The sequence below is a fragment of the Triturus cristatus genome, chromosome 3_2 (assembly GCF_964204655.1).
Source record: "Triturus cristatus chromosome 3_2, aTriCri1.1, whole genome shotgun sequence".
Classification (NCBI taxonomy): domain Eukaryota; kingdom Metazoa; phylum Chordata; class Amphibia; order Caudata; family Salamandridae; genus Triturus; species Triturus cristatus.
Genome location: NC_140584.1, coordinates 942,042,714 through 942,063,980, shown reverse-complemented (window position 1 = coordinate 942,063,980; position 21,267 = coordinate 942,042,714). Strand labels below are relative to the sequence as shown.

At 47.3% G+C, this 21,267-nt stretch overlaps 1 protein-coding gene across 1 annotated transcript in view; it reads left to right on the top strand.

Annotated features, from left to right (window-relative positions):
- Nucleotides 1-21,267, top strand: part of PPM1D (protein phosphatase, Mg2+/Mn2+ dependent 1D) — a 279,206-nt gene that overhangs the window by 119,976 nt on the left and 137,963 nt on the right. The window contains exon 4 of the mRNA XM_085649436.1: nt 16,284-16,474. Within this exon, the coding sequence (XP_085505562.1) occupies nt 16,284-16,474 (191 nt within the window). The remainder of the gene's footprint in view (nt 1-16,283; nt 16,475-21,267) is intronic.

Sequence of the window (21,267 nt, the reverse complement as noted above, 5' to 3'; positions counted from 1 at the left end):
CTCTCACTCACTGACGGACTCTCTCACTCTCTCACTCACTGACGGACTCTCTCACTCACTGACGGACTCTCTCACTCACTGACGGACTCTCTCACTCACTGACGGACTCTCTCACTCACTGACGGACTCTCTCACTCACTGACGGACTCTCTCAATGGCTCAGTCACTAACTGACCTTCACCCTCCTGTTAATTATGCCTCCCCTCCCCCCCCCCCCCACTTTCTTGGTCTTATCTAAGGTAACAAAAATGCTTCTCAGAATGCTGCAGACTTTTGTACAGCACAGTTTAAAGGCATAGGCAAAGTCAATATCTCGGGCTAAACACTTATAAGTTCCCAAAGGCGAGGCCTAATGGCTATGCCAATGCTTGTTCTTCATTATCACATGTAAGAGGACCTCGAAATAGAGGACTTCATGATATGCATTATGCAAAACCTTCACCTGTTTTTAAATTGAATAACCATAATGTTCTTATGTAATAGCAACTCAGTCTACCCAGATATTTAATATTTCTAAATTCGTGTTTGAAAACTATCACTTAAAAGAAAAAAATACAGTGCTCTGATGTACTAAGGTGAAAGCTCTGCGTGTTAAAGAAATACACTTTTTGAATTTTGAAGAAATTTTATCATGTTTAGTATTTGTTTCCAGACGTCTTTAAAAATGAACGTGTTCTAAAGTTCTAAAGTTACTTCCCTTGCAGGACTACCTTGTTTGTGTATTTGTCTTCAGTTAACCTTTAAATGTTTGGCTGTTTAACATCTTTTAATGTTAGTGCTGAGTCTGTTGACCGGGGGGGGGTGCATGTTAACGTCAGAGCCACATGTGGCTCTAGGGCCGTACCCTGATTATCATTGCCCTATTCGGTCTCCTTGCTCCAATGGGTTTTAAATTTAATTCTTTCAAAGCTCATGGGTCCTCCATTTGAACCCATTCACAAGGTTACAGTACATTATTTCTCATGCAATGCAGCCTTTTTAGTAGCTATTAAATCTGTCTGCTGAGTCAGCAAATTGCTCAGAAGAGCCTTATTTTATTTTTTTAAAGTAGGGTTTCACTAATCCTTCTTTTGAGCCAAAAGTAGTATCGGATTGCCTTGTAAATTAGACTATATCCTTAACAAATTTTTCACAAACCAACCGAATCCAGCAAAAAGTGTTCTTTATACATTGGACGTAAAAGTTTTGTTTCCGATTTCTTTAGTCTTATCCAGTCTGATCTCCTATCTGTAAACTATGATCCTCTTAGAACTTGTTCATCTACTTGTAAACAATTGATTGCCAAATGAATTGTCTCTTGTATTAATCTCTTATGAATTGGCAGATATAACCCACACTAGTAGACCTAAGGCTCATTCGACTAAAGGTAAAGCACCCAACATGGGTCTTGTAATATACCCATTTCAGAAATCTGTAAAGCTGCTATATGGAGATCAGTACATAAGTTTCTCCAGTTTTGGATCTTTCATTGATTCACATGATTTAATCATTCCCAGTCTTCGAGGTGGGAGTCACACGATGCAATTGAAAAAGCAGCACAGGTTTTACGAAGCCCAGAAAGGCTAGAAAACCTTGACTACAGTAATCTTGCCACATCATTACATAAGAACTAATTGGGTGACAGCACCCTGAAGAACACTCCCCACAGAGGCTTCACTCACTCAAATTTTCTACCGCGCGTCATGTGGAGGGAGACTCTGAGAGCCCTGCTCAGTTATTCTGAAGTTCCAGTTATTTAAATATATATATTCTGGATGAGAAACACTTTCTGCTGTTCAAACCTGACTATTCAAGATGTGGGACCGAAAAAGGACGTTTCAGGCCTTCTGGAATCTGTGTGAAGAACACTCTACACTCGGAGGATTCTCACAGGAATGCATTTACTGCCTTCACCCTTCCCATAAGGTAAAAGAATATAAAATATGTCGTACTTTCTCTACAAAAACACCTAGACAGGGAGGGGAGGCTTTTGATGTGGCTTCAAAAACTTAAAGCCAAGGATGTACCACTTTCTGAGGCAAATGAGGAAGATACCTTAAAATCTCAGAGGAACCTTGATAATAGTAAAAAATCAGAAGGCCCTATGCCTCATGAACCTCCAAAGAAAGCTTTAAAAAACGTCTCATGGGCCACCTGAAGAACATGCTGCGTCAACTTATCGCTCCGACGAGCATTCAAAAGAGGCTGCGTCAACTGATCGCTCCGGCGAGCATTCAAAAGAGGCTATCTCCTCAAAAATAACAAAATCAGAACCTGCATCACCTTTTCTAAAATTGAAATTAACTTTCAAGAAGCCCTCCTCAGTTCTGCCACATGAAAAATCCACCTTAACAGTGAAGAAAAAGCGGCAGACGAAAACATTGTTGGCGATGACCACATCATCTATTCCGACAATGGAGCGATTCTTGTCATCGATACCTACGTCTTCCACAGAGACATAGTCAACGAGGAAACCACAGCAGACGCAGTTGATAAGTGTGACAGTGGCAGCATCGATGATGAAAGCACAGATTAATTCTCTGGTATACACAATACAGTCAATGTCTAATGCAATACATTGTCAGTCCGCTTTACCGATGCCAGTACACACCTCTCCAAGTAAAGTTTCACTACTTCTACCAACCCATTTGCTAGATGAGAAGGATTTGGATAATGTAGCCTTTGGGACAGCCCATAGCCCTTCTGAACTAAATGTTAATTATCAGGAGGGAAGTGAGAAATATTTTGAGGAGGGATATTACTCTTCAGAGGCACAATTTCGTAATAAACCTAATCCATTGATAGAACACTACCAACCCTATAGCCATTAGTCACTTTCAAGATGCTCACCCACGCCTACAAATGCCTCCACAACAGCGGCCGCCTATACCTCAACAAGAGAATCTCCTTCCATGCACCCAAGAGAAACCTCCGATCTCCCAACCTCGCTGACAACCCGGGCATCTGCGGGGGCAGACCAGCCTTCTCCTACATCGTGGCGAAGACCTGTAACGAGCTCCCGATCGGCATCAGACGCGCCCCCTCCCTCAACATCTTTAGGAAGACGCTCAAGACCTGGCTTTACGACTGAGCAGAGCTACTCCCCCCTCCTCCTCCCTGCCCCCCGTGCCACAGCAAAGTCGCTGGGTACTCAGCAAATGAGGCGAATGCCTTTTCAAGGAGTAAGAGGCATAGGTTCTATTCTCCTACAAAGGTGGTATCAATGTCAACACTACCAGCCTTTTTAACAACCGTATAGGTCGCAATATCCTCACCAACATTACTAACAGTCACTGTTGATGGTTTACAACAAACAAACCAGAAGGAAGCAAACTTTCCAAGGAAGGAATAAAAGTTTAAAATAGTGTTGATGCGAAATTGCTGGTTACGCTCTCTGTTCCCATAATAAGTAGGTGGCCAAATAGCAAACTATTTTGAATAGCGGAAATTCATGACAACCAACAAGTGAGGTTTAGGTTTAATCACTGACGTCTATATTCTGGAGTTCACAAAAAACCACCTCATACACGTCCAAGAGAATCATCCCTGTGTCATCTCCAACAACTAAAATTGAAGTTTGAGCCATACTCTGCAGAGGTGCTACAAAAAGATTACACCACCCAGATCTTTTCAATCCAGAAGAAGACAGAGGAATGGAGGCCCATCTTGGATCTGCAAAGATTGAACAAATACCCAAGAAGGAAATTGTCTCGCATGGTCGCTCTTCAAGACGTCCTTAATTCTACATTTTGATGACTACATGACCACACTAGATATACAGGATGCCTATTTTCAAATCCCAAAGCTTCACATTTTTGAGTTTCAGAGAAGCCAGCATTTACTATCAATTCAAGGTCCTCCTTTTTGGACTCCACTCGAAATGTTTTGCTCAAATGGCAGCTTATTTGAGACAGGAGGGTTATCGAATACCATACCTCGAAAATTGGTTGATAAAAGCAGCTAACTGTCAAGAGGCAACCAAAGGTACAATTGTTTGTCTTGCACTATTCAACAAACTAGACATGACATGAACTAGGACATTTTTGGGAGCTATTTTAGACACCATGTGGGGAAAAAGCATGTCTAACTGAGGACTGATGAGCCAAACTCAAATTCTTAGTGGAGAAGTTAATAACGTTCTGTTTCAGTTCACCTCTTCAAATCCTTGCTAGGGATGATGTTGTCTTGCATTCCTCTTGTCCTGTTTTGCTTTCTTCCAATGCCAACTCTACTGGCAGATTTAAACAAACAATATCTACAAACTCAAGTCTCTTTCGAGGTTATCATCCAGATCACTCTGAGCATGAAGGCGACCCTTCCCTGAATAACTCAAGAAAAAATAATTTCTGCAGGATTAAGCTACCTACCTCAAATGGCAGATTTGGTGGTGACTGTAGAAGCCCCCTAGACTTCTGCGGTGCTTATCTCCACTGTTTAAAAATCAGGAGAAAGTGGGCTCCGCCACACAGAAGTCTTCACATAAATCTATTGGGAGTCAAACCAGTGGCATGGAGTCTGCAGTCCTTCCTTCCCAGAATACAAGCATAGTCAGTGCTGCCTAGGTATAGACAATACCACCACAATGCATTACATCAACAAACTGGGTGGCATAAGATCTCAAGCACTGTATCCCGAAGATCGGAGGATTTGGAAGTGGCACAAACATCAGGTGATGTTAAGAGCAGATCATATTCCAAGAATAATGAAAGTTAATAGTTGATAATTCTAGTAAGGACTTGGAGGTGAGGATTATGCTTACTTTCTTTTCTTTATTTTTACAGCAGCCATTTCACAATATCAAAAAAACTATATATTCGAGGCATATGAGCTGCAGATTACACACTTTTGCATAGATCGCCATCTAGTGTTGGGCCCAGATGTTTGCAGTTTGTTTTTCCTCTTGGAAAGTCTTTTGGAAGTCACGAGGTCGGTGACTCCTCCTTTGGATCGTATTGCGCATGGGCTTCGGCTCCATCCTCAGATTGTTTTTTTCCGCCATCGGGCTCGTATGTAATCTTCCCGCTCCGGTTCCGAACATTTTCCAGTTCGACGATCGAAGCGGAATCCTCACCTCACATCGCGGTATTGTTTAGATCACGATCTCCTCAATCAACGCACCTTCTCATCGACAAATCTTCGGTTCCAGTCGTTGACGGCGGCCTTCGGGCCTACCCAAGCTCCGGTCCCGGCTGATTGAAAGAACTCCATTCAAGAAGTGCCCTCGATGTGTGTCCAAATTCCCCCACACCGATCTTCATGAGGTGTGCAACCTCTGCCTCTCCCCTGAACATGAGCCTCGAGACTGTCCGGCCTGTAAGTCTTTCAGATCAAAAAAGACTATTCGGGACCGAAGAGCCAGACGAAACATGGCACACTCCTCGACCTCCGTTCCAGTTGATATCTTCGGAGACTACATCGAAGATCCGGGACAGCAGCGCACCGAAGAGGACCTCGTCAGTGCTTCCGAGGCCGACGACTCAGATGTGGAGGACATCACTCCGGCGCAGGGGGTCGTGAGTAATATACCACCCCCCCACACCCGCACCAACACCCAAAAAGGCTTCGGTCACGCCTTCGCCTCCGGGCCTAGGCAAGACCAGAGACACTGCTTCACACACCCCACCTTCGAGCCCGGTGAAGAAGCCAAATAAGCCTTCCGGCGGCTCGGGCTCGAGCCAGCCTACCAGCGGTGCCGAGAAACACACTTTGGAACCGAAAAAGAAACCGGCCTCTACCTCGACACCGAGCTCCGCACCGAAGCCCTCGGGGTCGAAACCCAGCGCTTCCGTACCGACGCCATCTTCGGTACCGACCAAACCCCATAAGGCCCTCGGCACCGACACTACCAAGCCGAAGCCCACCTCGGCGCCGACCAAGAAATCGGAGGTTCCCAAGCCCAGTGCTAAGCAAACTGCCACGGACAAGCCTAAAAAGTCATCGGCCCCGAAGACTTCTGCGCCGACAGACCAAACACTGTCACAGGAACTATTTACACCGGATCCCTTACAAAAAACTCTCACCAGGGATCCAAAAACTGGACATTTGGCACTCTCTTACAAAAAGAGACATTTGGACAAACCGGCTCCGCCTCCATCTCCAAAGAGGAAGGACTCTGCTACCTCCCCTTTCAGAATACCTTCCCCACCTCCTCCACCCTCTCCACCTCCGCCCCCTCCGCCTTCTCCACCCCCACCTCATCGCTCTCCGACCCCATCTCCAGACGATGATGATCAGGGGGACCCATATCACGATACAGGGGATGTGCCCCAAGACCCCACCCCTACAGGGTCCCCAGACCCATGGGACGATGACTACAATAACCCAGATATTCCCGACGTCCCACAAGATGACCTTTACCCTTCCAGGCCATCTCCACCGGAAGACTCATTAGGTGTCCACCACCTACTTCAAAGGGCGGCACACTATCACGGGGTAGAGTTGCACACTGACCCAGTGTAGGAGGATTTCCTCCTCGACACATTTGATATCACACATAGGTCTACCTCTATACTACCTATGCTTAAGGGGGTGGTAAAACAAGCGCCAGAGGTTTTTAAGGACCCAGTCAGGGCCAGGGTCATTAACCCACGCATAGTGAAAAAATACAAAGCTGCCCCCACAGATCCTGCCTATATCAAAGGGCCAGCGCCACTAGATTCCCTAGTGGTTTCCACTGCACGAAAAAATGAAGGAGGACACCCGGCGAAGTCCATGGGAGTCCTGCAGTCACACCCTCCTAGGCGCTCTTTTCGCCGCTCTGCCTTTCGGAGTACATCTAGAGGCTACTCCTCAGATAACGCGTCCACTTCCTACAAATCCCCCACTCAGTCCACCTTCACAAGGGGTTATCAAAGAGGCGGCTATAGGGGCAATAATAATAAAGGCAAAACAAATACCGCCCGCTCTGCCACACCGCCTACCCAATGACTTCCCCACGCTCCCTCCAGACCATCCCACTCTGGTCGGGGGCAGACTTCAAAATTTCCTTCATGTCTGGGAGACCATCACCTTCAGACAAGTGGGTGACCCAAATTATTCGGTCAGGATACTGCCTGGAATTAACATCTACCCCCCCCCAAACATTCCACCCAGGCAACTCCTAATGTCACAAGAACATTCCACATTACTAAAACAGGAGGTAATCTCCCTCCTACAAAAACATGCAATAGAACAAGTTCCCGTCAATCAGCAAAATTTAGTTGTCTACTCCCTATATTTTCTAATACCAAAAAGGGACGAGACTCTACGACCTATTCTAGATCTCCGGCCCCTAAACACATACATACATTCAGACCATTTTCACATGGTAACACTTCAGCAGGTGCTTCCGCTCCTCTCCCAGAACGACTTCCTCACCACACTGGACTTGAAAGATGCATACTTCCACATTCCAGTACACCATGCTCACAGAAAGTACCTCAGATTTGTAGTGGACGGGCAACACTACCAGTTCAAGGTGCTCCCATTCGGAGTCACATCAGCACCACGGGTATTCACCAAGTGCATAGCGGTAGTGGCGGCACACCTCAGAAGACAGCACATTCACGTCTTCACATACTTGGACTTCTGGCTGATAAAAGCCACGTCCTACAACCAATGTGTACACCACACCGCCACTACAATCCAACTACTTCACCAACTAGGCTTAACGGTGAACCACAAAGTCCCAGCTAACACCATCCCACATAAAACAATACTTCGGTGCCACCATAGACACCTCAAAAGCAATAGCCTACCCCAATCCGGCCAGGATTGCATGCATTCAGGCGTTGCGCCAAAGATTCATACTTCAACACTCCCTTCCAGCAAGAGTGTTTATGCAACCGATAGGGATGATGGCCTCTTGCAATTTCATAGTGCCCCACGCAAGACTCCAGATGCGTCCACTCCAAGAGTGATTAGCGCGCCAATGGAACCAGGCCCAGGGGCAACTGACAGATCTGGTGTTGGTAGACGGTCGCACCCATCGCTCTCTGCAGTGGTGGAACACCACAAACCTTTCCAAAGGTCGACCGTTCCTGGACCCGGTTCCACAAATAATACTAACAGACTCATCTCCGGCTGGGGAGCTCATCTATTACACCTCACAGTGCAGGGCACATGGACGCCGCAACGAAAGTTACTCCATATCAACCATCTGGAGTTACTAGCAATCTTTCTAGCCCTAAAATCTTTTCAGACACAGATTTCAGGCAAGGCAGTCCTCATTCGCACAGACAACATGACGGCCATGTATTACATTCAAAAACAAGGCGGCACACACTCTCCACAGCTCTCTCAATTAGCACAGAGCATATGGAGATGGGTAATTCGACACAAAATCTTTCTCCTAGCCCAACATGTCCCAGGAGTCCAAAACACCATGGCAGATCTGCTCAGCAGACAGACGCGACAGATCCACGAATGGGAACTTCACCCGCAGGTTCTTCACCCTTTCTTTCAAACGTGGGGGCATCCACAAATAGACCTATTCTCCACCCACGAAAACAAAAAATGCCCAAGCTTCGCCGCCAGATACCCAGACCCATTGTCCAAAGGAAATGCGATATGGATGAACTGGTCAGGCAAATTTGCGTACGCCTTTCCACCTCTCCCACTAATTCCATTAGTGGTGCGAAAGTTACACCAGCATTCCCTCACGCTGATCCTAGTAGCTTCAACATGGGCCAGACAACCGTGGTACACCATGCTGCTAGAACTCTCGGTAGTACCACACCAAAAGCTACACCTCTCACCATGCCTCCTAACCCAGAACCATGAAGAGATCAGGCACCTGGACCCAGCTCAGCTCAACCTTGCGATCTGGCTCCTGAAATCCTGGAATTCGGATACCTAAACCTTCCCCCTGACTGTATGAACGTCATCAGAGAAGCTAGACACCCTACCACTAGAGCCTGCTACGCTGCCAAGTGGAAAAGATTTGTTGTTTATTGCCATAACACAATCAATCCTCTAGACGTGTCTATACAACACATCATATGCTACTTACTCCACCTACAAAGGTGTAATCTAGCATATACCTCCATTCGGCTACACCTCACAGCAATTGCAGCTTACCTACAAAACAGGCAGCACCTATCACTTTTCAGAGTACCTGCCATTAAAGCCTTCATGGAAGGCCTAAAAAGAATAATTCCCCCCAGAGTACCACCCTCACCTGTGTGGAACTTAAATATCGTTCTCACAAGGCTGATGGGGCCTCCCTTCGAACCTTTGCATAAATGCGAACTGCAATTTCTCACATGGAAAACAGCTTTCCTTGTAGCCATCACTTCCCTTAGAAGGGTCAGTGAGATACAAGCACTTACCATACAAGAACCTTTTCTTCAAATGCACCAGAACAAGGTTGTTCTCCGTACCAACCCAAAATTCCTACCTAAAGTCATTTCCCCTTTTCACCTAAACCAATCTGTAGAATTACCGGTATTTTTCTCGCAACCTCAGACTGTTGCAGAAAGGGCTCTACACACGCTAGATATCAAATGAGCCTTTCTTTACTATATCCAAAGAACACAACCTTTCAGAAAGACCAAACAACTGTTTGTCTCTTTCTCTCCACCACACAAGGGCAACCCCATCTCAAAATCAGGGATAGCTAGGTGGATTGTAAAATGCTACCAGATTTGCTACCACAAAGCAAAACGAATGCTATCCGTTCCCCCTAAAGCCCATTCTACACGGAAGATAGGGGCTTCTATGGCTTTTCTAGGGAACATCCCATTAGATGATATCTTCAAAGCCGCTTCATGGTCAACACTGCACACTTTCACTAAACACTACTGTGTAGATGTGCAAACCAAGCAACAAGCTAGTGTGGGCCAGGCTGTACTAAAAACACTATTTCAAACCACTGCAACAGATACCGGGGGTTGCCGCTAAGGTTGGGAACTGCTATATAATCTATGCAAAAGTGTGTAATCTGCAGCTCATATGCCTTGAACGGAATATGCTACTTACCAGTATGCATCTGTTCTTGGCATGTAGAGCTGCAGATCAACACACGCCCACCCGCCTCCCCGGCTACCTGTATCTGTTCCAGTCTATCTTATTTAGATACAACACACATGGGTTTCTTCACTATTATTACTACGCTCCATCTTTCCCTGCTGGCGAAAAACAATCTGAGGATGGAGCCGAAACCCATGCGCAATACGATCCAAAGGAGGAGTCACCGACCTCGTGACTTCCAAAAGACTTTCCAAGAGGAAAAACAAACTGCAAACATCCGGGCCCAACACCAGATGGCGATCTATGCTAAAGTGTGTAGATCTGCAGCTCTACATGCCAAGAACAGATGCATACTGGTAAGTAGCATATTCCTTCCCATCAACTTTGGGGAAAGAGAAACCGCAGAACATTGTCCAATCAACACAAGGTTAAAGCATTTATAGATCTTTCAGTGTGTTCACACCCCCCTTTCTTTGCGTGAGCAAGGTCCAGTCTTCCTCCAAAGTTATTCCTGCTTACTTAATTTGTTTCCTGGAGGAAAAATAAAATATCCAGAAATGAAACTGACCGCTGAGCAATCCCGTATACAGAAGGATTAACCAGTACTATTCCAGATCATCAATACTGTTCATTATGGCATATCAGAAACAACTGAACACAAAGTCTATCGAAAACAATTATACTTACTACAACACATTGTTCGAGAGAAAATGTTTTTGCCCCCACAGCGGGATGGAACCTGGAGTAATTCCTTGGTGGGATAATCCTCGCCTAAGAGTCCTTAAACTTTCCTTTACGATAACTGACATTTTTCATTCTGTCAGGACCAGGGTCGAGGATTATGCTTGTTCAAAGCTTCCGAGCCATGAGGAAGCCCATATCTACCACTAGTTTCAAATAAAACCTTTTGAAAGTAGAATCTGAGGACTAATCTGCTGAATTCAAAATGTCCTCAATCTAGCCCCCAGGAAGTAGACTTTCAGTGCCATGGCCCCTCGAGCGGAATGAGCACCAAATTTAGAAATATCAATTCCAGCCTCCAACATCACACATTGAACCAATCTAGCAATGGTAGGGGAGGAGACTGCTTGGGATGGCTTTTGCAAGGCACTGAAAAGTTATCGTTTACCATGAAGCCTTAACTCCTCTGTCATGGTCTCGTATGCCTTAATACGCCTAATATTGCAAAACTTTGGGGTATCCTCAAATGCCTGGTAAGAGATTAGCCGCGAGTTGTACTTTGTGTGTCTTTGTGGGCAAATACTCTTCTTGCAATGTTCAGTGCTTTAACATCGGTAACTCTCCGATAGGAAAGCAGGCACAGCAGCATAGCCAGATTTCCTGAAAGTTCTTTCCTGAAAAGGTACTTGTTACTTTTGCAAAAGAGGAAAAGGTTGAGGACAACATTCTAATCCCAAAGTACTGAATACCTCTGTTCTAATGGAAGGGAAATATGAATGCCTCTCATAAGTTTACAGGCTAAGATATGTTCCCCCCACTTGATGGCCACAAATAGGAGGGTGTCCAGCTGATATAGCTGAACAAAGTTCACAGATTTCTTAGCCATACCTGTGTATGCTAGGGATGACCAGAAATTCAGAACTGAAACGACTTCTGATCCTATGGGGTCCTGGTTCCTCTGGAGACACGAACCCAGCCATTTCGACCATGCTGAGAAATATATCTTGGTGGTTCCATATGCCCCTGCCTTTGATAAGAGGCATTGAGCTTCCTGTGAAAGTTCTGGGAGTTTCCATCGTTCCTGGTAATCTGCCACGCAAAAGAGGCAAGTGACTCCTGGATAACAGAGAATGAGTGTTTCCCCAGGGATCCTAGTGAAGATTTGCAACTGAGGGGAGAAGGATTGGAGACCCCTTCGAAAGTTCCAGAAGAAATGGATACCCGACTTGCGATCTCCATATCAGGGTTATTACCACAAGATCCGCCAGTTGGCGCCTCACCTGTGCCGACAGGCGTGGGATTGTTGAGAACAGAGGAACCGCATAGCCCCTCCTGATTTTAGTCCAGGAAAAATGCGTATGTTGTCCCTGCCATTGGTTTGGGTCTCCAGCCACAGAATCTCTCCAACTGGTGACCTAGCTGAGAAGCAAACTGGTCCACTGAAAAACTACCCCATTTCTGGATGGCTTTGGAAATCCGAGGATGAAGTTTCTATAGGCTTAAGTCTTGGAGACACCTGGAATTCCAGTCCAACACTACCTTTGCCTTGCCAGGGAGATGTTCTGCAATTAACAAAAAGTTCCGGTCTAGGCAAATCTAGGTCCAGGCCAGTTCCGCCAAAGCCCTCTAGCATGTCTGTCTTCAACAACATGCAGCATTGTTTCCTCTCTTTGGTACAACAGTGTACTGCAAATGAACCCACCAGGAGTTCGAGACAGTTGATTTGTAACTGTTTTACTTGAGAGAACCACTATCCTCCCGTGGAGCACCCCAGCCCTCTTTGTAGGTGTCTGACTCAATAATGTGCAGCCATTGACCGCAAATTGTCCTGTTTCAGGCTTCCATGTACGTTAGCCACCATCGCATTTCTTCCTTGACCACCTCTGTCAATGAAACCGTTTCCGAATACGTCACACCCCTTCTGAGCTGTTGAGCCTTCATGCTTTGAAGGGCTCTGTAATGTAGGGGGCCCGGAAAGATAGCTTGAATTGACGAGGAAAGGAGGCTTACCAGACGTGCTACTTGCCTTGTGGAGGTTTATTCCTTAGCAAGTGCCTTGCAGAGCTCCTGTCTGATGTTTGCCACTTTCTTTGTCGGAAGGCTCAGAGTAGCCTGGTGACAATCTTTGACAAACCCTGAAATTTAGTCATTTTTAAGGGCGTCATCAACAACGACTTCACATTGATGGCAAAACTCAGACTTTCCAGCAGGTGCACTGTTTGAAGATCAGTCCGGAGCCTCTTCCGGCACTGATCCCTAATGAGGATATCATCTGGTAGACCATCGACCAAATCCCTTGGGACTGTAACTGTTATATGGCTGGCTTCAAAACCTTGGTGAAGCACTGAGGCGTGGATGAGAGACTGATGGGCAGGGAAGCATATAAGTTTGTCCTGCCTAGATGAATGGAAGGTATTGCCTGTGCGGAGAAAAGATCAAGACCATGAGAAGAGATTCTTTTAGATCTAGTCTGCCCATCCAATCTGAAGGACGGAGAATATATTGCAGAAGGTGAATCTCTTCCATTTTGAAGTGGTGGTAGACCAGCTGCTCGTTTAATTCTCACAGATTGGGCACTGGCCCCCATCCCTCTTGTCCACTAGGAATAGGTTGTTCACAAATGCCTTTGTATGGGGCTGCTGTAGAATTCGATATTGAGACCCATAATGGTTTGTCGGACCCATACATCTGATGATAGTCTCTAACGGAGCCAAGTCCCTTACAACTCTTAGTTGGGAAGAAGGGGGAATAGTTACCAGAACAATTGGAGTGCAAGTTTCCACAGAATCCTCCTCTACCTTCCCTGTGGCGAGATCCTCTGGAAGGGTTGAAAGGGCCGTATTTGGATTGCGGCTGGCCGAGTGCCCTCTACCTTGACCGGCCACGGAGAAAACCTACGGGTGGAAAATTCTTTTAATTTAAACTTGTGCCTTCTCCAGTGATGTAAAGGTCACCACGAACTTGCCTAATTTTTTCACAAAGGGGTTTACGTAGAGTCCCCCTTGTGCTACATAGCCCGGTTCAGAAAGCGCACGATTGCCCAGCTTTGGGTCTATTTTTATTAGGAGGAATCGATGGACAGGGCACAATTAGCGTTGCCCAAGAACATTTTTGCACATTGTGCCCATCCGTAGCGAATGGCAGGGGAAATAAGGGACCCATACTGCTTGGCTTCCTCCTCCAAACCAGGGAACTTAGTAATGGGACCCGCCACATCCGGTAATTAACATTTCCTGGCATTAGCGCCAGGAGTGATCAATACCCTTTTTAGGGTCTCTGATATACTTGCCAGGTAGCAATCCTTGCATCTATTTCTGGTGTTAAGGCTACCTTTCCCTCCAGGGAAGGGTGGCAGCTTTCCACCCATGGATGGGCTGCGGTCTCTTTTTATAGTGGTTTTCTCAGCCATCTTGCGACATAGCTCGCCACTATGGGTGCTTGAGCCCACTTGGAGGAAGGAGGATGTATCAACTCATCGGGGTTCAACATATCGGAAGTGTCGGTGTAGTGAGATTTTGGGATGGATTCATCTGGTTTGGGGGAGGACGCCATGGCAGAGAGGGTCCTGGGTGTCCGTCCGAATACCCATGAAAATCCTCTTCCTGGCATTCATCTCTATCAATGGAAGGTGCAAATGCCTTTGCAGACTGGTGTGAGGCAATCCCTAGAAGAGGCAACCCTCCAATCCATTTGGGAGGGTTTAACGGGCATAGCCGTCCGTGGTGCAGGATCTTTCGAAAGGGATGAGGGGTCAATTATGCTAGAAGCGAGAGACATGCGAAATGCCATTACCATGAGTGTGTGCGCTATGTCTGAGGCCACCAACTGATGGAATGACGCATCCCCAGTTTCGCAAAATTTGTCATCAAAGGGGAAATAGGGAGGGGTTCCCTCTACGTCCCCATAGTCCCCAGATGGGGCATTATTATGGATGGGGAGACTCTGTTTAGGTTATAAGGCAGCCAAGAGCTGAGCAGCATTCCGAGCACTGCAAACAGCGACTAGGTGTCAGGTGGTCTCCAAAGGGTAATTCCTGGAACAAAACACGCTTTTGTTAATGAGGGCAGAAGGCTGGGGTGTTCATACAGTGTGTAAGCAGGGTTGGTACCTGCAATTATTATTACATACTCCTCAGAGGTCTTCAAACTGAGGAGTGGTGGGACCCCTAGAGGAGCCTCAAGTGATTCAGGGGTGATGGGGGCAGGGGATTCATATTGTCATGTTTAACTGTATCAAACGCAATGAGAGATCAAGGTGTATAAGTAGACAGGGATTTATTCTGATCGAGCAATATCAGGACATCATAGATGATATGCATTAGAGCCGTTTCAGTGCTATGACCGGATCTGAATCCAGGTTAGTAATGGTATGTTTTTCAATTAAGTATTTGATTTCATTTTTAAAATAAGTGAACTTAACTGCAATATTTAAATAAATATAGACCTAGCATTGGCAGTTTAATGGAATAATTGCAAACATTTTGAGGGGGGTGATTTGCTTTCTTTTCTACCACCCGCCCCCTCTTCTTTAATTAGTGGTTGGTGGCGCAGCATTAAAGAGTTTGAAGATCACTGCCTTGGGGCGTCAATTGCATAAGCGCTTGGGCTTAGGAGCCCTATGAGCCATACAGACCCCAATCGGGGTGTCCACACAGACAAAGCAGACTTGCCTATACAGACCCCAGCGGGGGTGTAGTCCTTTCAGGTGCTGCATGCTGAAATAAGGTACGGCAGGGTTTCAAGGCTCACTAGGCGCCTAGGGCAGCAACAAATCTGAATTTCGCATTGCGAATGCGGCTTTTACCATGGATTTGGCATCCTGATGCACCAGACATTGCCATCTAATGTGTGGTGGACTTAAATTACAATGCAAAACCGGCGCCACGTGAGGAATGCTGAAACACAATTCCTAGGCACCTTTTACCATTAGCAAGTGGGAGAAAAGGTTTAAACATCAAATAATGCCCCCAATTCAATACACTGTTTAAAGAAACATGGAAAAGGCTGAGGAGGCTGTGGAGCCACGATGAAAGAGGGGGCATGAACTCAGTGATTGGACTGTAAAGGGATTTATCTTGTGGTGATTGAAGAATATTCTGTTTCTCTTTCCCTAAGGTTCATGGAAAATAGTTTTTTTATTGTGAAATAAGAATAATCCTTGCCTCCAGTCCTGACTTAAAGTTGACGTGTTTACTTTAGTTTTTGCATCTTAAAAAAGGTTTGTGCCATATTTCAATTCATTTTCTCATTTCTTTTTCTACAATTGGAAAATATTTTTAAAATAAATTACATTTGGCCATTTATACTAAGCCTAGTTAATAAATTATATAATTATGTTATAATATATAAATATTTTGCAAAGTGCTCTGGATTACTGTGCATGGGTGTGACAGTTCAGTGCTTATGACTTTGAGGATTCCCCTGTAAGACAAAATGGATTACAGGTAAAAGTTTTCTTTTGCATCTTTTCTTTGTCCGTTATAATTTGCCACCTTCAGTAAAAGGAGAGTGGAGCGGTCACGTCATATGCCCAAGGAGCAAGATTTCTGTATATTGATAAGTGTTCAGACAAAATTTAGTACATGCAACAAATGTCCCTTAAAATACATTTTTTAATTTTATAATGTGGTGTTCCAATTCCTTAATTTTGCCTCTCTCCCCCTGCTTTCTTATCAGGTGATTTCTGGAGTTATGACTTCTACAGTGGCGAGTTTATAGTATCTCCAGAACCTGACACAAGCGTGCACACCATTGATCCTAATAAGCACAAATACATCATTATAGGCAGTGATGGGCTGTGGAACATGGTACCGCCTCAAGACGCAATTTCCATGTGCCAAGATGAAGAGGAAAGAAGATGTTTCTTGGTAAGGTTCAGTAGACTACACCACTTAAAAAAAATAATATAGTGTTAGCCATCCTCTCTTACCAAAATTAATGCCAGTAAAGGAGCTTTGAATTATTGTTGGATACCAGCACGATCTTTGGAAAGCCCCCTCACAGCACCCCTCATAGCGGCTCTGCTGACTACTACCCCTCCCACCGCCCCTCATAGCAGCTCTGCAAACTGCCCCCTCACAGCACCCCTTTAGCAGCTCTGCAGACTCTGCCACCCTCACAGCACCCCTTTAGCAGCTCAGCAGACCCTGCCCCCCTCACAGTGCCCCTCATAGCAGCTCTGCAGACTGCCTCCCTCATAGCACCCCTCATAGCAGCTCTGCAGACTGCCCACCCCTCACAGCGCCCCTCATAGCAGCCCTGCAAACTGCCCCCTCACAGCACCACTCATAGCATCTCTGCAGACTCTGCCCCCTCACACCGCCCCTCATAGTAGCTCTGCAAACTGCCCCCTCACAGCACCCCTTTAGCAGCTCTGCAGACTCTGCCCCCCCCCTCATAGCAGCTCTGCCCTCCCCCACATCAGCCACCGGAGGAGCTCTACAGACTGCCCTCCCCCCACATCAGCCACCCGGCAGCGCCCTTCATTTGTTATGTTATGTTACTGAGACTTCTAAAGCGCTCTGTTACCCTGAGATGTCCTGGCGCTGTGCGCTACCTACTGAGAGAAAATCAAGGTAACTGATCATGTAAATAGCCATGTTTTTAATTCTTTTTTGAAGGGGAGGAGCTCAGTTGAGTTTCTAAGATGGAAAGGCAGGCTATTCCATGCCTTAGTGGCACAGTGACAACCTCACACCACCCCAGCTGGCCTTGTTATAACTGGGAAGGATCACTTGTTTGGCTTGCGTGGAACGCAGAACTCTTCCAGGAACATACCATTGTATCGTGTGTTTCAGGAAATCAGGACCAACACCATTAAGGGCCTTGAAAACAATACACAAGGCCTTGAACTGTACCCGTTGCTTGATGGGGAGCCAGTGAAGAATTCTGAGTCCCAACCTCACCGAGACAAACCTGGGTGTTCCTGTTAGCAGCTTGGCTGCCGCATTCTGCATGATCTGGAGTCTGACCAAATGTCTTTTCTGGATGTTGATATAGAGACTATTGCAGTAGTCCAAACGTGACAGAATGAGCGCTGTGACTGCTGCCTTCAGGCTGTCTTCCGGAATTTAATGTTCGAGGCATATGAGCTGCAGATTGTACACTTAGCATAGATCGCCATCTGGTGTTGGGCCCGGATGTTTGCAGTTTGTTTTTCTTCTTGGACAGTCTTTGTAAGTCACGAGTTTGGTGACTCCTCCTTCGGTCCGTACTGCGCATGGGCTTCGGCTCCATCCTCAGATTGTTTTTTTCCGCCATCGGGCTCGGATGTGATACTTCGTGCTCCGGCTTCGAACTTCTACGGTTCCAGCCTCGACGGAAAATCCTCGTATCTTCGAGTTTCTTCATCATCATCTTCATCTCTCGAAGCGGCACTTTTCTCCATCCCGTACATCGGCACCGGCCTTCGGGCCCTCCTCGACTCCGGTCCCGGCCGATGGAAAGGACTCCGTTCAAAAAGTGCCCAAAATGTGGGTCTAAATTTCCCCACACCGACCTCCATCAGGTGTGTAATCTTTGCCTCTCTCCAGAACACGAGGCCAGAGACTGCCCCGCCTGTAAGTCTTTTCGATCGAAGAAAACCATCCGGGATCGAAAAGCTCGACGCACCATGGCGCACTCATCGTCTGCAGCTCCACCGGACATCTTCGGAGACGGCGCCGAAGCTTCGGGGCAAACACACACCGAGCAGGAAGAAGACGTCAGCGCTTCCGAAGCCGACGACTCCGACGTGGAGGACATCACACCGGCGCAGCGGGCCGTGAGTACTGTGCCCCCTCCCACCCCCGCGCCCAAAACCAAAGAGACTCAGGTTACTCCCTCGCCTGCCGGCCTGGGCAAAACCAAGACCAAAGCTTCGGTCACCCCACCTTCGGGCTCGGTGTCGAAGCATCCAAAGTCTCACGGCAGCTCGGGATCGAGCCAGCCGACGCCCGGTGCCGAAAAACAGCATCCGGCACCGAAGAAAGCAATATCCAGCTCGACTCCGAAGCCACCGGTGCCGAAGCCTGGACTCTCGGTGCCGACCAAACACAAACATAAATCTGTCGGCACCGACGCTCCGACGCCGAAAAAACAGGAGGCCCCAAAAAAGCATGGCGCACACAAACCATCGAAGCCCTCGGCTCCGAAATCACCGGTGCCGACGGACGATTCGACGCCACTGGCTCTGTTTACACCAGACCCTCTACAAAAGACTCTGTCCAAAGATCCAAAGACTGGACTATTGACTTTAATTATCAAGAAAAGACGCCTTGATACTCCGGCTCCTCCTCCACCACCCAAAAGGAAGGACTCTGCTACTTCTCCCCTCAGAGTGCCCTCCCCACTACCGCCTCCCCTACCTCCTCCACCACCTCCACCCCCTCCCCCTCCCAGGTCTCCGCCACCTCCACCTCACTACGATCCGGCCCCATCCCCAGATCCGGATGATGGGGACCCGGACAATTACCCGACGGACGTCCCAATGGATCCCACTCCACCAGGGACCCCAGACCCATGGGAGGACTACAATAACCCTGATATACCAGATATACCTCAGGACGACCTATACACATCCAGGCCGTCTCCTCCAGAGGACTCCTTAGGTTTTCATCATTTAGTGCAGAGAGCAGCACACTACCATGGGGTGGACATGCACAGTGAACCAGTGGAAGAAGACTTCCTACTGGACACATTTGACATGCAAGACAAATCCACTTCTATTTTACCCATGCTTAAGGGTGTCACCAAGCACGCCACAGAGGTGTTTAAAGACCCTGTCAGGGCCAGAGTACTGAACCCTAGAATAGAGAAGAAGTACAAAGCGGCACCCACAGACCCTGCATACATTAAGGGCCCTGCTCCCCTAGATTCCCTAGTTGTCTCCACAGCTAGAAAGCGGGCTAACTCCCAATCCTCAGGGGAAGCCCCACCGCCAGACAAGGAATCTAAACTTCTGGACGCGTCTGGTAAACGCACCGCCTCCCAAGCTGCAAACATATGGCGCATTGCAAACACACAAGCACTGCTTGCGCGATATGACAGAGCACACTATGACGAACTAGAGGCTCTTATGCAGCACCTTCCAGCGCAAGGCTCATGACCTGATACAGGAGGGTAAACTAATTACAAACACCTCCATTAAGTGTGCCCTCGATGCAGCCGACACTGCTTCTAGAGCCATAAATACAAGTGTCCTGCTTCGTCGCCATGCCTGGCTCAGGATCTCAGGGTTCAAGCCTGAAGTCCAGGCGTCCATACTCAATCACCCCTTTGACCATCAAACTCTCTTTGGGCCAAAGGTAGACGAAGCGCTGGAAAAGATGAAAAAGGACACAGACACAGCAAAGTCTATGGGGGCACTCCAAACACAAGCCTCTAAACGTTCCTTTCGACGCTCGTCCTTTTGTGGCACAGGCAGAGGCTCCTCCACCGATAACGCCTCTACCTCCTACAAGTCCCCTCCTCAAAATACCTTTTCAAAGGGCAATCAAAGGGGTGGTTACAGAGGCAACAACAATAAGGGCAGGGGCAAAACCAACAACACCCGTTCTGCCACCCCACCCGCACAATGACTCCCCTCCGCTCCCCCCAGACCATCCCACTCCGGTCGGGGGCAGACTACAAGACTTTATCCACACATGGGAGTCCATAACATCGGACAAATGGGTGACCCAAATCATTCGGTCAGGGTACTGTCTCGAACTAACATCTACCCCACCCAATATCCCACCAAGGCACCGTCCAATGTCTCAAGAACATTCCACACTGCTCAAACAAGAGGTACTCTCACTCCTCCAAAAACACGCTATAGAGCCGGTCCCCGTCAATCAACAAAATCTAGGGGTCTACTCCCTATATTTCTTAATACCAAAGAAAGACGGGACCCTCAGACCCATTCTCGACCTCCGGCCTCTAAATGCCTACATACATTCAGACCATTTTCACATGGTCACCCTACAACAAGTCCTCCCACTCCTCTGCCAGGGAGACTTTCTCACAACCTTGGATCTGAAAGACGCATACTTTCACATTCCAATACACCCCTCTCACAGGAAATACCTCAGGTTCGTGGTGGACGGACAACATTACCAATTCACGGTTCTCCCCTTCGGGGTCACCACCGCACCACGGGTGTTTACCAAATGCCTAGCAGTAGTAGCAGCACACCTCAGACGTCAACATATTCACGTCTTCCCTTACCTAGACGACTGGCTGATAAAAGCCGCGTCCTACGACCAATGTGTGCAACATACAAACAGCACCATCCAACTGCTCCACCAGCTAGGCTTCACGGTGAACTACCAAAAGTCCCACCTCATACCATCTCACACAAAGCAATATCTCGGGGCCACTATAGACACCTCCAAGGGTATTGCCTATCCAAACTCAGCGAGAATCACAAGCATTCAAGCCTTACGCAAAACATTCCTTCCTCAACACTCTCTTCCAGCAAGAGTGTTTATGAAGCTCATAGGAATGATGGCGTCTTGCATCTTCATAGTGCCCCATGCAAGACTCCACATGCGTCCACTTCAAGAGTGCCTAGCACAACAGTGGAACCAGGCCCAGGGTCAGCTGACGGATCTGGTGTTGGTGGACGGCCGCACACATCACTCTCTGCAGTGGTGGAACACCACAAACCTTTCCAAAGGGCGGCCGTTCCTGGACCCGGTTC